This window comes from Convolutriloba macropyga, chromosome 4, assembly GCF_964194025.1.
Source record: "Convolutriloba macropyga chromosome 4, txConMacr16.3, whole genome shotgun sequence".
Lineage (NCBI taxonomy): Eukaryota > Metazoa > Xenacoelomorpha > Acoela > Convolutidae > Convolutriloba > Convolutriloba macropyga.
Window position 1 is genome coordinate 59,244,912 of NC_134471.1, and position 18,650 is coordinate 59,263,561.

The following is an 18,650-nucleotide window of genomic DNA, read 5'->3' on the forward strand; positions in this document are numbered from 1 at the left end:
GCTGGATGATAGGATTTGAACTTGAAGGGAAAGATTGAAAAATTAAGGGAAATGTTTGGTCCTTCATTGGTCCATAAAGGTGATTGGCCTATGGTTGGTTGAGCAACGGTTAGTTGGAACAACTCCGGTTTTTTTTTTGATAATACTGAAATCTCTACAAACTAAAAATTTCCCATCACTTTTTAAATCCTTTTTGCCCCTGTTACAAACTTTTCTTTTTCATATTCCTTATTACTATTCTCAATGCAAATTATCTCAAATTGGCTCGAAAAAGAATCTAAAGGCTTCAAAATAATTTAAAAAGTTAGAGAAACTGTTCCAACTAATCGTCATTCAACCGGCAATATCTGTTCACGTTGCTCATTTCAAACAGTAGTCACCCTCTCTGGGTGGTGTTAGTATTGGGCGCTCCACTGGTATTGCCCCGGTTTCCTCCACCACCCCCGACTTTGAACGTGACCTTGAACCATTCTTTGAAGGCGGCATTGAATCTTCGGCTGCAGAGAATGTAGATGAAGAAGTTCATTGAGGAGTTTACAGCTCCACAGAATTCACTGATTGAAGTGGCGGTCGATCGGAATTGACGGTTAACCTGAAAGAATCCAAAAGATGATGACTCCTTGTCAATTCTTTCAATATATGAAAATGGTATAAATGATTTCAAAATGGTTTACTATACCTTTAAATTAATGAAAACCCGCATTCTGTGAAACTTAGCTACATATTTTTTGTTCCTTTACTTAACTGAATGATATATATCAAATATTGCCTCTTGCTGCTCGTATTGGCTCGTATTGGTTCTGCACTAATTGAACTTTTTCTAAAAACACACACTGTATCCTAACTTTCCTCCAATGACCGTCATCCGTTGGAGATTGATGATCCTGTTTGATAACTCAGCAAAAAACGGTATACAGTTACCCAATTTTTTCGGTAGAAAAAATTGAGCCCACCAAATTGTCTAAACATGTTAGAATAATTCCGAAAGCACCCCTAACAGTTGCTAGAAGTCTGTGAAATAATATTCGCCTCAACTCAAGAGGCATGTGGTCTCATCTTCCTAAAAAACTCAAATTGTCTGAGCAATTAATTTATTAAAACGTAATTGAAAAAATTGGGACCTTTTTTCCTGAAAACAAGCTACTATCTTTCATACTATCAGCAGCAAAGTCATACTTGACTAAATTTACAGTTAAAGCCAAAAGCACTGATGCAAATCTTTGCCGTTTGATTTCCTCAATCCTGAAGGTAAGCAAAATGAATCTCATTTTTTAATGATTTCGGTAACTGTAAATCTTGTATCTTAAAAAATATCTAACTGATCAAAACAGTAAATAACTTAAAGTTCCCCTTTTGCTTTATCAGTCTGACCAGAAGAGGTAAGTTAGTACCCTCAGCTGTATGGAACTTCTGCATCTACCCCCCTCCCCCTCTCGACCCAATTTTCAAATAAAAATCAAAATACAACCTCAGCTGGAGTATCAGCATCTGGTTCACTGTAGAATAGGACATAGTTCCCCCACATGACTCCACTCTCACATGCCAGAAAGAGTAGAGAGGACACAATCAACAGAGTCGTCATTGAGAAGTCGCTTCCACCCCCGCTTCCTGATTGGTTGTTGCCATTGTTGCCGTTTGCATTGCCACTCTTCATCTGCAAACGACGAACAGCATCTAATTTACCCTGTCCTCGTTTCAATTTATGTATTTATCCCCCGCTCCATTTTTGTAGAAATTGGGATGCACTTTTAATAACCAGGCTGAGGTATGCGCTCGAAATTGTACTGATCAGACGATTTCGAGCGCACGCCTGACCATTTTGCGCTCGAAATTACAGGGCAATTTTGAGCGCAGGTGCGCACTTTAGTCTGATCAGACACGGATTTGAGGGCACTTGAGTCTGATCATAAACGGCTTCAAGTTCAACTGGGTCTGATCATAAACGGATCGAGCGCAACTTGGTCTGATCAGAAACGATTTTGAACGAAAGTGGATCTGATCAGAGACGATTTCGAGCATATTATTTAATCCTTTTTTCGCTTTTTTTTTTACAGAGAGATGTTGGCTCTACAAGAAAAGCAGCGAAAAACGTAGCAACGTTCATATTCGAGAATCATCTGAGCTTCGATGGTTGTGACGACAACCAAAAGGCCCAGCTGATATATCAAACGCCAGTACCCTTTAGAGAGTTTTAATCAACATGTATATATATATATATATATATATATATATATAAATATATATATATATATACAGATATATATATATATATATATATATATATATAAATATATATATATATATATATATATATATATATATCAATATTTTACGTACAACAAATTGGTAGAAGAATTTAATACACATTAGGAAAGAGTTTAGTTTTAAAAGTTACGTATAAAAAAGTTTTTTTTTAAATTAATATTTTTATATCAAAAATATTAGTCAAGATTTCTGTATCAAAACACATTCATCGCCTCATTCGAACTCCGCCCTTTCAAGTATCACAAAGTACTTCACTTGGCTCCAATTCTGGTATCCAAATCACACTGATCGTTTACTTGGCTAGCCTCGTGGAGATGTTGTGATTGGCAATTTCCAATTTCTTCAGGTAATTAAGATGTTCAATTAGTCGATAAAAACAATAAAAAATAATCCTTTTCGAGAAAAGAAAATTATCAATGTACGTGGCTGGGGCTGGAACTCACTCGTGTGGATGCCTAAATTTCGCGTGGCAAAAACGAATTGCACCAACATGTCTTCTGTAGTTGCACTTTCAATTGTTCTATTATCTCTTTCATCTGTTTGTCAAAGTGTCGCGAATAAAGAAAAAAATTGGATTCGAACAAGGCGGGGTTCAAACAATCACGCGAATTTCGGATATCATGTTAACATACCACGCAAAGTTCTATGAAACAATTAACATGAATTCAGCTTTTCATTCCAAAGTATACAAAATTCAGTTGATGGAATCTTAGATAATAATCTGGCAAAATGATCATATTTTACCAGATTATTAATGATCATATTTTTCCATATCTGGAAAATTGAGAAAAGCCACAAGTCCTGATCTTCGTTACAAGTGAAACATACTATACAAGTTGCACCAATAAGGTTACAAAAACATAGCGGCTGGACAGAGCTTCAAATATCAACCGGGAAGATTTATTGATTTTGTCTTTGAAGGTTTCGCTACTCTACTGTTATGTTGATATCCAGAGTTAAAAGATCTGTTGCTGAAGCTGGTTAGAGGGAGAATAATTTTGCGGAAAATAGGAAGGTACTTGACAAGAGTGGGTTTGGAATCGTATTTTTATTAAAAAATGACAAAATGTTCAAATTCCTTGACCGTCTTCACAACTGTTGAGTTGTTTAATGATTCAGTGTATGAAATAAACAGGAATAAAAATTGTTTTAATTTCAGTTTAGGTTAACAAAAAATGAATAAAATTGATAATTGATGGGTTTAATGTGCTGTACAAGCTTGAACCACAGAACCACTGAACCAAACTATGCAAAGCCTAAAACAGAAAGCTGGAACTTGTGTTTTTCTTTTATTGAAATCTGTGGAGTGTCGATCAGAAAAGATAAAACAAAATTGAAAATGATGGAAATGAAAAAAAGCGTAAATGTTGATCATAATTACGCGTAAATTTTCTGATAAAGGGTATAACATGCTTTTTTTCTTGCGTTTAGTAGTCTGTTCTGCCCCGAATTTAATAAGCGAGTGGTTGGCTGAATTGTGAATTGAAGAAGGCAACAGAAAAAAGTTGAGTTGTTTTTGCCTCCTAATTTATTAGGCAAGTGGCTGGTCATAAAAATGTAGCATGTCTGATCAGCAGACGTAAGTAAATGAACTTTGTGAAACCAAAATGAAGCTGATTAGAGTCGGCATCGAAATGGTTTGCAGTCGACTAAACTTGCACTCGTCTACCTATTTGCTGTCGACTAGATTTTTTTGTTTTTATTGTGTGTTCACACAATTAACCGCTGTGCCAGTTTGTTCTGATTAAAATCCTCACCATGGGGTTTTTGAACCGGCTGCAGGCATGTAACGCTTTGAATGAGAGAAATAAATTTAAAACAAAATCGAAAAGAATTGGAGTCGAACCGTAGTTGTAGTGCATCTGCTTCATTGCTCCTCACAACCGCGCCGCTGGCTAGTAATTCGTGCTGTTTCTGTTTCCTCTGTCGATTTTCCCAAGATTTCTACTGATAACTTTCTGATCTTGGTTTTAGCAGGAACAATATTCCTGATTTCGAGTCTGAGAATGAACTTGGACTCGATCCCCCTTTTATATCATTATTCAAAATTGTTGTATTGTCATCTACGCCGCATGCCTATAATGCACCAGATAATTTTTTTTAATACTAGGTGGTCAACAGTACTTTTTTAAGAGTTGAGCAGACATTAGTTCTACTGCAAACTGTATATTCTCTTTAATTGCGCATTTTTATACCCGTTGGCTAGTTCAGTCTGCATTGTCCTTACAAGTTGCATTTGCCTCCTCAAGAAAATTTTGGACCTTGTACCATCTTGGTTTTTGCATGCAAGTTCTTAAAGTGGGTTTCAATTAACTTTAGATCAAGCCGTTTTTTATCGAAAGCTGTAGAAATTTATCTATAGAGTCAGAAGTGTGCACTAACGAAATACAAAAAAAATTCTAAGCTGCTGGTTTTTATTGTCCTTGGCAATACTTTTACAATCTGTGCTTCCATAGTTGAGTTACTGCAATTATCAGTTTTCATGAAATGAAAATATTTTATAAAAATTAAGAGATTTAAACTCATTAAGAGAAATTGCTCAGCGCTGCTGAGCCCGATCAGAGGCACTTCCGGTCTGGGATTGGGTTTTAATTAATGTTTATGGGCTTTATTTGCCGTTAATTCTATTCGGCATAAGGATTTCGTCTCCACTAATTGAAAAAAAAACATTTTAAAGAATTCATATTAGCACTCGTAATCAAACTTACTTGGCAGTTGGGGATCAAAATCAATCTAAATAGTGTTGTTAGAATTAATTTAAGAAGAAGTGGTCTTTGTTAGTGGTAAATCAATAAAGTTCATAAAGTTTTTTTTAGCTGAAGATACAATTATATCTAACAAAGTCAGAAGCAGCTGCAGTGAAAAGAATCCGTCTCCTCTTTTCTACCTGATTTCTTCCCTCTTTTCGCGCTATACACTGTTTCGTTACTTATCATTTTTTGCCGTAGTCAGATCTATAAAAGACCCAAAAAGTCAGGGGGGCTATATTGAGCCAAATTACAGGGTCGAGAATATACCGAAGGTCATTACAAATTACTTTCATGGGTCTATACAGCGTTTTTCATAGATGAAAAACGTTCATGCTCACTCTTTTCCTAGGTTGAACTATCGTCCTACCATAGAATATTATAGCCGAGAAAAAAATTTCATGCGTCAATACAGGTTCTTTTCGTGTATGTCCTTATTTATTATTATATGATTTGTCAAAGCCTGTTCTATGTTTTCTTTATCAAAATTAATTATAAATGCGCTGACAGATGCGAAAAAAATATTTTGCGTTTGTTAGCACATAAGGCGGATTGTTAGCTAACTGATGTCTTTAACCCATCAAGTTTAATTGTCTGAGGTTGACAAAATTGTATGAAACGCTGCACACAACTAGTCAAGTTGCTGATTTGCTTGAATTTTGTTTTTGCGGTGGCCTGAATGAACAAAGCGAGAAAAAATATTTATCAAAGCAACGCAGTTGAAATCTCTGATTCTGTTGTTCTATCTTAGTTTTTTTCAAGTTTTCAGTTTTATAATTTTACATCGATTTTGAACATTTGTATCATTTGTTAATTACAATGAATTATAATTGTTCCAACTTTTTTTTCAAATGGGAGAATATGTGTTTTTGAGTACGGCCTTTTTTTCTTTAGTAAAAAAAACAAACAATAAGAAGGATCAACTTAACTGAAAAATCCAAGTCTTTTTTCAATGATCAAAAGGGGGGAACATATAAAAAACAGGAAAGCTGAAAAGCGAAGGCAAGCTGGGAAATCATTAAGGGCAAACGTTTTAACCTCCACTTTGTTAATAATTGTAATGGATTCTACAAATCTGTTAAATAAAAAACTAAAACAATAAATTTTACTTAAAATTTATTCATGTAAAACAACTTAAACGACAAAAAAGAATACAAAATACATCTTTTCAATTTTTCAAAATAATCCACCTTTTCACACAATTGTTAAACGCGTTTACTAATGTTCCCATAGTTAAACTTGAAAAAGTTTTAGCTATTTTTGTAAAGCAAAGTATTAATACGGCCACAAAATACATTTTGGAGAAAATTGAAAAAACTAAAGTTGTTCTTCGAAGTCTTGTATCGACCTCCAAACCTATGTCAAACCCTCCAATGATATTCACTGTTTTGATTCTATTACATACGTACATAAAACAAAAACTCATTAAACAAAAATCGAGAGAAAAATATTTCTTGATTCAAAGAAAAACACGAAAAAATCTGCCAGGGGGAGTTTGTTGGGTTCTATAGAATCTTAATCTATTTGGCAATTGCTTAAATTATGGCTTCTAAAAGTGTAGCAACTTAAGTGAACCGAGACGCACAGGAAAATTTGTATTTTTCATTTTGAAATAAAAAAAATAAGAAAAATTTTCATGAAAATTATAGTGGAAAAGACTTTAATTTTTCTTATTTTTTGCGTGCTCATACTTACAATGAAAACAAAGTAGTTTAAGTTTAAAAAAGCGTTGATTTCTCAAAAATTCAAGTAACAGAATGCCCATGGATATATATCATTAAAACATGAGCCAATATGATTTCTTCCAAAAAGCAACAAATAATATTTTTTTAATTTTATTCTAAATTCTGTCTTCTTTTCAATTTCCTGATTACATAACTTTAAGTGGCACTTAAGTTTAGGCTATCAATATAGCCTACAGGTTATTGAAAACTTCAGTAGACGGATGAATGACAAGAGCTATCTGTATATTTTGAAGTTCTTTAAAGCACAGACTTATTATTCTTTAGAAAATAGAAATTTATTACTATTTTTCCGTTTGTGCAAAAATTTATGTTTAAAAAGAAAAGAGTCTGCGAAATACAGATGCAATTACTATGCCCACAAAGGGCGTAGATTCGAACACTTTTGCTATTGAAAAGCAGTTTTTCAAAGGAAAATCTATGCTTTAATCTACGCTTTAAATAATATAAAGAAAGGTCAAATGAATTTTGAAATTACATGTACGATGTCCGCACTTTTTGTTTAGAACAGTAGAGATACCTTCAGCATCAGTTTTTTAAAAAAAATCACGTAAACCTTGAAGGATCACTTAGTAATTCTTTTACGTTTACTTTGAGTGAAACCGTACCCAATTGTTTGAATTTAGGCTGATTGAAAAAAACGTTAAAAATTTTGTTGCTAACATAAAGAGGAGATAATTTTGTAATATTGTAATATTTTTGTGATTTGTTTTGTTCAGCGACAACTTTCTATGTTAATTTCTGTGAATTCTCATACCATGAACACCATTTCCTGTCTGCTATTATTTGCTTCATCAATGCGCGTATGTTGATCTCGTTAAGCTTTTCTAAATCCCCGTGTTCGCTTTTTGAGCTAAAACTTGTTTCATTGGTTCACTGATTAAATTCTTTGCAGCAATTAAACTATTTGCGATTGATAAATCTCCGTGAACATCAATTTTGTGAAAAAAACTGTTTGAATTGAAAGAAAGATGTATAACTTATATCTAGCGAAAACATATCAAACAAAATTTTGGGATACTTTTCACTTTTCACAAATGAAAAGAAAAAAATTTTTTCCCAAATTCGGGAATTTTTTCTATTTTTAGCCCACTATATCTTGTGATAGATTGTTTCTGTTTAACACTATTCTTCCCTGGCAGCTTCATATTGCTGACAATTGTCTCTGCATATTGTTTTTAACTGTCAAAAACATCAAATTCTTAACTGTTCTAAAAATTTTTAGCGAATTTGGGACGTATGTTAGAATTTTTTGAGGTAGCAGAAATTTATTTTTATTGTTCTATTATTTTGTGCATTTTGTCAACCAGATTTAAATGCTGTTTTCCGTTGTTCTAGTAATGCGATGATTTATTGTGTTCTTCTGTAATTATTCTGTGCCACGTCAGGTAATCAGCAGCAAATTTGTTATCATTTTTGCATCAGTTACAGCATTAGATCAGTTGTTGAGATGACATTGCTTTTAGTATTATAAATGAGCTAACTTAGTTAATGAACACCAATAATTTTAATCAAATTAGGCCCCCTTAAGCGCAAATTTTATTTCAAAATGAATTCATCCAGCTATGACATGCTGTCAATCTGAAGCCAGCTCAAAGGAAAATTGTACATTTTGAACTCTTTTTTATCCATCAAACAAAAATTTAAGACTGTCAAGTAAACGATCTGGCAACTTTTCAGTCGTACAACCTTTGGTTGTCACCCCAAAATCCATCAATTTTCAATAGTTATACGAAGAAAAAAAAGCCCTGGTGAAATATAGGTCATTAGTCCTATTCCCATCTTGCTAGATCTCGCTAAATTTTTGCGTTTGAGGGCTATCTGATGCGATCTTGCAATTTTATTGTCTTTAACTGTTAGCTGGCAAGACCTAGCCAGAAAACTGATGCTAATCTTGAAAAACGCTTACAGGAGCTTTACATGACAACCGCCCCTTAGCAAGAGTCTCCTAAGATACCCATCAAATGAAGAAGCACGCTCATTCAAAACTGCCGGACAAAACAACAACAAAGCGGTTTGTCTAATCCATTATTGAAAACTCAAAAAATTGATATTTCAAATAGTTTCAACCAATCACTATTTTTCAAACAGGTTCGAGATTGGGATCTATTTCAAACAAGGTCAATACAATAAAAATTGACCTCATGTGGTGGCTGAGCTTAATAACTCAACAACCAATTTGAACAGCGCTTCAAGACCGCTTAGAGCAGTGAAGTTCGAATAGCATGACAAGCAAAATTTAATGCTACATTCTATCGAAGACATACGGATTTTTTCATTTTGTTAAACAATTAAATTTAGTAACTATTAGTAGTACGTAATCAACATACATGAAATTAATCTCAAGTTCGAACTACGTTGTTATTGTCATATATTCACATTTTCACAATCACACAAACTGAGCTCAAACGCAGTAAGATATACTCAATTTGGTATGTCAGATTCAATAAATTTTGTAATTTTATTACCACTTCAGAGAGTGCGGGGCACCGTATAAGGTATCCCGAACCCAAAACTTAGTGCATTTGGAGAATATTACAATATGGTCATCTACAACCAAACAGAGATGCAAATTTGACATGTACAGCAGTATAAATAGAGCTTAAAAAACTACCAAAAATCAGTTGAAACTCGTTAAATTGTTTATTTTGAACTGACATACTGTGCGTTTTTGAAGAAGTGAATTACTTTTTTATCGTGTCTTGTTTTTGTACATCATAAAAGTGATTGTACAGTTTTAACTTAATATTGACTGGTTGAAAAGAGAATTGACTATGATATTCTCAATCTTTCCCTCTGAGGAACGAAGTTCCTTAATAAGAGAAACCTAGTGTAAAGCACATAATCAGTTGCTCTTACCGGTTTTAACTATGCCTATTCGGGTTCAATACTAGTGTTACTAGAAAACCATAGAGAGACTTGCAGACATTAAAGCTAAAACAAAGTATTTTTATTTCAGTTTAAAACAGTACTTCTGATTGTTTTTGCAACCATAGAGATTGAAAGCTGAATCTTGCGAATAAATAGCCAAGTTATAGGGCTACAATACGTCGGAATTAGAAATTTGAAAATCACTTTGTAACATGAGTTATTAATCAATACTCAACAAAACCTGATTGTTTCAATTTGAATTATTTTTTTATTCTGAGCGAAACAAATTCGTTAAACAGCAAAGCTGAGCAATTAGTTATTGAGACTAATAGAGAAACAAGTAATAAAACAGTGATATTGAGAATAACGGATAATACAAATCAAAAATGTTAATAGCAAAAACACAATATCCGGACAGATCTGAAAGAGCTGAAACGAAGTGGGTGGTGTAAAATTTTCCTTGCCTTTGATAGGAGAGCAGCCGTTGCCTTTGTTCCGCTGACCCGGACAGCGGAAGGCAAACTGCTGTCCAATTTGATGAGAACAGGTACCCACCAAGGATAATTAAACGAATCAACAGCAAAAGCCCAGTGTGGCGAATAGAGGATTTAGTGGAAGAAGTCAACACTAAAGGAAGCTTGGCTACAAAATAATTTAAATATCAGATTGACCAAACAAACTAAAGATCCACTATCATGAAACTGTTCATCTTCCAGAAGAAATACCCAACTAACTGAAGCGTCAAAACAATCTTGTGCCCTACCAAACAAATTTCTTTGAAGAACATCTGAAAGAAGCAAAGAAGTGCAAAGCAAATTTCAACTATCCTTGGCTTGCATATATATGCAAAGGCACGCAACCAGCAATGAATGCAGAGCAAAGCAACACAACTCAAGCAGTGAATAACAATGACAGTAACAGCAAAAACCCAACAGACAATCCAGTTGGTAAAAGAGTGCAAAATAGAGCAACAGCAGGGACAAGATACGGAGAATTTTTTGGAAACATCTTCAGCAAAGCATAAGAGTGAGAAAAGGATGAAGAAATTCGATATGGATTTCGGAACCAAGATGCAGGCTTGTCTTGCGCGGAAAAATCTAGAGCTAGAAATGCAAATGAGGGAACTGAAAACCAAGCATAATCTACTGAAGGAAGAGAGTGAGCTAAAGCGTAAAGTGAAAGAACAGCAGTAGAGAACGATGAAGTTCGTTTTCAATCAACTAGTGCTCGAGAAAAGTCATCCCTCAACTGGACCCTACAGAAGACAGATGTCTCAGACTGGGCCGGTAGAATCGACCACCTTCTAACACCAGATCGATCAAAAGATTGCTTCGAATCTCCCCTGAACTGAACATTCATAGCCACTTCTCGCTATATCGCAGTTCACGAGATCGTTCCTCGAGTGTTGAAAACCGGGAAGCTTTCCCCAGATCTGGTCTACAATACAATTTTGGCTATTCAGGTAGCAGTAATCTACCAAAATTAAGTTGAACAACTTCGACGGAAACCCTCTCGAATGGTCTGCATGGTCATTATTCTCTGGAATGTGCTATTTCGGACAGCTCTACGGTGCTGCATGAAGCACTTTCTTTGGAGAGGAAATTTGGAAGACCTCATGTGATCATTGAAGCCCAGCTGGAGAGTGTTCCTGAAGAGAATCAGGTGAAACCTCACAACTCAACAGGTGTGATCAGTTTCTCAGTTATTGTTTCAAACTTTGTGATTGTGCTCAAAGAATACAAGCAGATTGGTGATCTGCAGTAACTCGACACTGAATATAGCAGTAGATAATCCAGCTCAAGTTCTCAAAGAGAAGTGGTAGTTCTATGTTGATAAAAAAGATGAAGATTGGCCTGATCTGATTATGCTTGAAAAATGGCTATCTAGGATGGCATCCGTGCATGAAGGGTTTTCAGCTTTCAGGAGAGAGGTAAGAGAAGAAGACCAAAGAAGCACAAATAGAGACAAGCAGTTCTCGGAAACAATGAATCCAAGTGCTAGTTCGAACGTGAAAAAACCAACCAATTGCAAAGTGATCACAGTCCGCTAACTGATGGAACTCATAGAATTTGGAACTGTCCACTTTTCAGAAACATGAGTTTAAGCGATCGGTATGCAGCTGTGAGAAACAACGCTTACATTACGGTTGTCTAGGCAAACGGCATGCAATCAAAGATTGTTAAGTCAATGCGTGCGGTATTAATGGATGCATCACGAAGCACAATCAATTCCTACGCTCAGAAAACCAAATGGACGAGGGCAATCACGCAAGGGCAGCAACAATCAACCAAAGTAACGAAGTTACGAGATTTCTTCAGATATTTCCCATCTCAATAAAGAGCGGTGGCAACAAGTTGAACACATAAGCTTTCCTCGAAAGTGGATAAACGGTTTCTTTCATCAATCAAAATTTTTATGAAAATTTACAAGCCCAAAGCACCGATGTTAAGCTCAACATAGCTGGCAAACACGGAACAAAAGATTTAAGACAGAAAAGGTTCCTCTCTAAATAAAGGGGCTACATTCAAAAGTGCATTCAAAAGAGCGTTTGTACAATCGTCAATCTTCTTGAGAAACACACTCTTCAGCAATAACAAGCTGATGCAAAGCTACAATCACTTGAGTTTTTGTCCAACAAAAGCTTCGTTTTGATGGAAATTGAAATCATTCTTGGTCAAGATGCTTGCGAGCTACAACGCTCATTGGACTACAAGATAAGAACACGAAGTGAACCTTTCGCCGTTCTAACAGAGCTAAGATGGGTAGTCAGTGGACCCCTGACGGGCAAAATAAGAAAAAATATTTGTCAATTCGGCTTAATAGAAGAGGTGAAAGTGGCTGAGATCATGCAAACCTGTTGAGACATAGAAATTTATCCTTCCAAAATCACTGTCGTCATTCAGTCAAAAAAGGAACTTCAGGCGCATAAGATGCTAGAGAATACGACGATGTTTAAATGCTAGCGGTACGAAGTGGGAATGCTGTGGAGTGAACCAGAGCCTAACATACAGAACAATCGCAGCTCAGCCTTGGGTCAATTTTACTCACTGGAGCGAACATTCCAATGGGATTCAAACCTGAAGAGTTTGTATCAACAATCTATAGATACAGATGTAGAAAAAATATTCGTAAAGACATTGGACGAGTCCAAAATGAAAGGCACCTTCGAGAAAGAATGATATTTGCCACATCATCCGGTACTAAACCCGAACAAGCCTCCCAAAGTAAGACTGGCAACTCTGCCTCAAACTACAAAGCAGTATGCCTAAATGACAAGCTACTAGCAGGACCTGACCTGCAACACAGGTTGATCGGAACAATCTTCAGATTTCGCAAAGGATCAATGGACCTGAGGGTTGATATCGAATCGATGTTTCAGCAAGTAAAGTTCCCGAGCAGGATAGAAGTTGCTTGAGGTTTCTTTGGCGTCCACGCACAACGAAGAAACGCATCCTATTGCAACAAAAGCAGTACAGAACAATTTTTACAAGGAAAATTTCATCAAAACGGTAGAAACTCTTGAAGAAGCAATTGAAGTTGTCAACAAACTAGAACCTGTTCTCTTGCACCATGGATTAGAATTGAAGAAGTGGATAAGCAACAACCATGCAGTTACCAAACAATCCCAGAAGACATGAGGGCAATCAGCAACACGAAGCAAGTCTAAGTGGAACCTGATACAGAGGAATCTCAGTACTCGGACCTCAATGGACTGTTACTGATGATAGTCTTCAAGTGTGCAGAGGTATAAACTTGGAAATTGAAGCACCTATAACCCAAAGGACGATTCTGTTACAAAAATTTTTAAATTTTAACACAATCGGGTTGTTTGCGCCATTCAGTGTTCTCTTGAAACTACACCTGAAGTGCATCTGGACTAAGAATTGACAACATAGGGACTATGAAGTGGAAACAGGTGAAGCAGCAGAGCCCCTGAGGAGGAAAAAACAACTTCCAATTGTAGCTGAAACAGGCATCGAAAGAACGTACTTCAACAAAGAGAGGGATAAAACCGAACTTCATGTGTTTGCTGACGCATCTGAAGACAAGATGTATGCCGTAGCCTATCTACGTTTACAACTGAAACAATTTGCAGCTGATTTGGTTTTTGTCATTAGAAAACACAGAGTGGAACCAATTAGGCATCTTTCAATACCCCGATTGGAATTGCAAGTGGCAGTCATGGCACTGAGGTTGAAGGAACACATAGTCAACAACCACCAAAATAAAGTCAAACAGTTGCAGTTTTTGGTTGTTCAGACTCAACTACAGTTTTGCAGTAGATACACAGTTCCCATCGTAAGCCACAGTTGTTTGTGGCCAATTGAGTGGCTGAGATACTGGATGCAACTGATCTTTCAGAGTGGAAACATGTGAATGGTATCAACAACCCTGCCGACATTACACAAGAGCAATCAAAATTGGAGTGTTTAGGACAATTGAGTGGCTCACTGTGCCGGCTTGGCTGAAGCGGCCAGAAGTCGAGTGGCCAGATGAAGTGAATCCAACATTTGCCTCAGATGAAGAGAATACACCTTCATTGGTCTTCTTGACGCAAGCTGAAGAAAGGAAAGGTGTTTTTCAGTGGGAAATATTCAACCAGTTTAACGGACAAGTGAATACAGTGGCATACGTGCAGCGAGCTTTGAGCAAATACAAACCAGCAACTCTTGTAGTCAGCAATGAAGAAAGAGAAAAGCTTAAGCAATCACCTTCAAGTTACTACCACGAGAACAGTTTGGTGAAGAATTGAAATATCGGAAAGCTGAAAAAGAAATTCCAAAAGGCAGCAAAATCTTACAATTTGCATCCTTCTTAGATGAAGAAGGACTTTCTCGAACCAAAGGCAGAATGGGCAGATGTAAATTGAATTTCAACGATAAACCTCCAATATTGCGTAATAGGAAACATCATGCGGTTGAATTATTCATGCTGAACGAGCACGAGAACAATCATCACGAAGGCACTGGGCATGTAAGAAACATTATTCAGCTAAAGATAAGCATCCTAGGCCTACGAAACGCCCTAAGACCAACCAAGAGTAAGTGCGTTGGCTGGAAAAAAAGGCGGAGCACAAACGATAACACCAGTCATGGCCGATCTACTCGAAGAGCAGTTAGATCCATCAGCAGATTTTTCAAATATTGGAGTTGAACAGTTTGGCCCCTTTCATTGTGAAGACTGGGCTATGAAACGAAAAGCGATAAGGTTGTCTGTTCAGATGTCTATTTAAGAGAGCGGTTCATATAGAAGTAGTTCCCAAATTGGACACAGATAGTAGTCTCAATGCAATAATGAGATTTATTGCGCGAAGTGGCAAACCTAACACAATCATCAGCGACAACGGGAGTAACTTTGCTGGAGCTGAACAAGAATTTGCAGATTAAGTTGAGGCATGGAACGAAAAAGGGTCAGAGGACATCTAATTCGACGATGAAGCATATGGAACTGCAACCCAACCGCAGCACCTCACTTTAGAGGAGTATGGGAACTGTTGGTCAGAAACTGCAAAAAAGCAGTGTCGGGGAACAGATCAGTCACTGAAGAATTTCTTTCAACATTGATTTGTATTGTAAAGCAGACATTGAAAGCAAGACCGTTAACTCCAGTCAGTTCAGATGTTAACGACTTGGAAGCACTAACCCCCAATGACTTCTTGTTTTTCAAAAAAAACGTTTTCTGGCCCTATCTAACATGGGCAGAAGAATTTATTGATTTTCAAAAACTGTTCCGACAAACTCAAGCCTATTCAGATCTCATTTGGGATAGATTTTGTAAGGAGTATCGGCGAAAGCTGAGTAACATGCAAATATGGCGATCTGTGGTCAACGAAACTCCCAAAAAAGGTGATCTCGTTTGGTTGATCGAATACAGCGATAAGCGAGGATATTATCATTTGGGTCAAATCAAGGAGACCATCGATGGGTCTGACGCTGTGAATCGATAAGCGATAAATCGAACCAGCGACGGAGCTTGCAAGAGACCAGCAGTGAAGCTCGCTCCAGTACGAACCGGAAGAGATGTTTTCGCGATAGAAAACAGGGCCGGCGATCTGGTAATGGAAATTATTAGTTCAAAAACTAAATTGAATAGCGCAGCAAGGCCATTTCAAGCATCGAAGTTAGAATAGTATGACAAGCAAACGCTAATGCTACCTTCTATTGAAACCATACGGGTTTGTTCACCTTGTTCCACATTTTTTTAGTAACTATTATTAGTATGTAACAAAAATACATGAAGGGAAACTCAAACTCGAACTACTCTATTTTTGCCATATATTCAAGTGTTCATAATCACACAAATTGAGCTCAAACGGAGTAAGATATACTCAATCTGGTATGCCAGATTCGATGAATTTTGCAACTTGGTTACCAATTCGGAGAGTGCGGGGCACCGTGTATGGTATCCCGAAACCCAAACTCCGTGTACGCAGCAAATCCTACGACATAGGGATCTACAACCATACACAGATGCAAATTTGACATGTACAGCAGTATAATTAGAGCTTGAAAAACTACCAAAACTCAGTTGAAACTCGTTAAATTGGTTGCATTAAATTGGCATACAGTGCGTATTGAAGCACACTTTTTTTAGCAGTAAATTACTTGTTATCGTTTCCTGTTTCTGTAGATCATATAAGTGATTGTACTGTTTTAACTTAACTTTGACTGGTTGAAAAGAGAATTGACTTTGATATTCTCAATCTTTCCTTCTGAGGAGCGAAGTTCCTAAATAAGAGAAACCTAGTGCAAAGCACATAATCAGTTGCTCTTACTGGTTTTGACGATGCTAAATCAAGTTCAATATTGGTGAGAGACATATAGAGGGACTTGCTAACTTTAAAGTTTAAAACTTTAGTATTGTTGTTCTTTTACAAAAGAGTTTTTCTGACTGTTTTTGCAATCTTGGAGATTGAAAGCTAAAACTTGCAAAAACATAGCCATTTTAATGGGCTACAACATGTTTGAATTAGAATTTCAAATTTCGTTTTGTAGCTTAAGTTATTAATCAAAACTCAACAAATTTGATTGCTTCAATTTGAATTGTTTTGTTATTCTGAGAGAAACAAATTTGTTAAACAGCAAAGCTGAGCAATTAGTTATTGAGGCTAATAGAGCGACAAGTAATACAACGGTAATCTACAGTATATCGGATAAAGCAGTTCACAAAAGTTAAATGCAAAAACACAATATACGGACAGATTTGAAACCGCTGAAACGAACTGGGCGGTGTAAAGTTTTTCTTGCCCTTGATAGGAGAGCAGCCGTTACACCTCAAGATTTGAAAAAAGTAACGCATTCTGAGGGAACATAATGCATCCCCGCGATCCGAAATTCAGATTACTACGAACAGTCTCATCACATGCTTTGTAGCAAATTGCTTTGTCAATAAACTTTACAAAAATTGGATTATAGCTGCAGTTTTAGCTCATTTTGGTGTTCAAAATACGGATCTACCCCCTACCCCCGTGTTTTTATCCCCCATGTACAAATATTGTGTTTTTATATAGCGCGTTACCATGTCTATGTTATCACGTGCGCACGGGGGCGTAAAAGTTATATGCCACTAGGCTGGGGGGATAGGAAAGATCCGGATATACTATCCTAAGTTTAAACTCCCAAAATCAAGCTGATTTGTGATCAGGAACAGCTTTGTTTCAGCTATTTAAATGTCATCCCATCTTCCCTTTAAAACTTCAGCCAATGTTAACAATAAAGTCCGCGAACTCATGAAGAAGAAGAGTTGTTCATAAATATTGCGCCCCATTTAGTAAAGTTTTTCTTTCCGAACACGTGCTGACTAGTTACGTCAATAATTATAGAATCGAAATGACCCACTCAATATCTGAACAATTTACATATTGAGGGGTTCTTCCCGAACAACGTTCAAATTAGGTGAATCTTCTCTAGCAACTTACAAATCGAGTTACTTCCTAAAATCAATTGTAGCTGACCTTTTGGTTTTTCTTGGCTCGTTTGCGGAGTCCATAGATGATCATGATGTTGCTGAAGAATGCAATTGACGAGGGTATCCCAACCAGAAGGACTAAACAGAGAGCGTCAAATCAACTGTTCCTGTCAAGATTCTTTAGCAAATCATTAGCAAATGTACGCCTAACGAATGAGAACTTCAATAACTTTCATGAATCTTGCCATAACTGAAGCAGAGGAAACACAGAACATATTTCTCCAGACTAGTCCGAACCCCACTTACTGAGTTCATATGCTCATCTATTTTTTGTTCAGTTAATTTCGCTAATTGATAGTTTACCGCTTATGATATTAAATTAGTATCATTGTAAACTCAAAGAGCGCTTGAATATTTTAAAGTGGAACGTTTCTGTGAACTTTTCAAAGTGGGACGTTTCCGAATCGAAATTTCATTGGCTGACACCTTTAAAAACAAATGAAAAATGATTGCTTCAAAAGAAAGTTGTTACTTATTGAGGTTCCAACATGCCTGATTATCAGTTTGCTTTAAAAGCATTGCCACCTAAAACTAGACGCATAATATGTCAAATTCTGCAAAAAAATATGCCTTGAACACTATCAAATGATTTTACAAAAATTATCAACAATTTTAGCTTTGACGTATTCTTTTTAGCTGGCAAGCATTTTCTGCAAAATATTAGTAAGTGTCTCGCTTTTAAAAAAAGTATTATAATTCTCAAGATCTTTTGTTCCGCCCCACTTTAGTGGGGAGCAACTATATCCTCAACTGGGGTTTTTTTCGTTCAGTCAATTTTGCCAATCGATATATTCATTGAACGGAGTTGCGACTGGTATCATAAGAAAGTTTGCCAAGCGTAGACTTTTAACCTAAAAAGAGTTTTGCCATTCAAATTATTTTCGGATTATAACGGGCGCTGTGCTTATTTAAAACGTTTTTATTCTTCTTTTATGTTAGTTATAGAGCAAAATGTTTTCATATCAAAACCACTTTTTGACAGGTCAAGTCTATATGCAAATAAAGGTATCCTAATGACTGGCATTCTATTTGGTAACAAGTTAATCTTTATACTAAA

The 18,650-nt window shown here is 36.3% G+C and overlaps 1 protein-coding gene across 1 annotated transcript; it reads right to left on the reverse strand.

Moving 5' to 3' along the window:
• Positions 1-290: 290 nt before the first annotated feature.
• Positions 291-17,781, reverse strand: LOC142338115 (uncharacterized). The gene is made up of 4 exons (XM_075387748.1): positions 17,745-17,781; positions 17,580-17,671; positions 1,469-1,654; positions 291-592 (listed from the first exon to the last, which is right to left on the reverse strand). Exons 1-4 carry the CDS (start codon positions 17,779-17,781, stop codon positions 377-379), a joined length of 531 nt encoding a protein of 176 aa, XP_075243863.1. The 3' UTR covers positions 291-376.
• Positions 17,782-18,650: the final 869 nt, after the last annotated feature.

Bases quoted from the DNA above. Each gene is read 5' to 3' on its own strand.
- LOC142338115 (XM_075387748.1), bottom strand. From the start codon at position 17,781: ATGGCAAGATTCATGAAAGTTATTGAAGTTCTCATTC. The intron at 1,655-17,579 runs GTCAGCTACAAT...CGTCGTTTGCAG, and splicing joins GAGCCAAGAAAAACCAAAAG to ATGAAGAGTGGCAATGCAAA. The intron at 593-1,468 runs GTTGTATTTTGA...GGATTCTTTCAG, and splicing joins ATGCTGATACTCCAGCTGAG to GTTAACCGTCAATTCCGATC.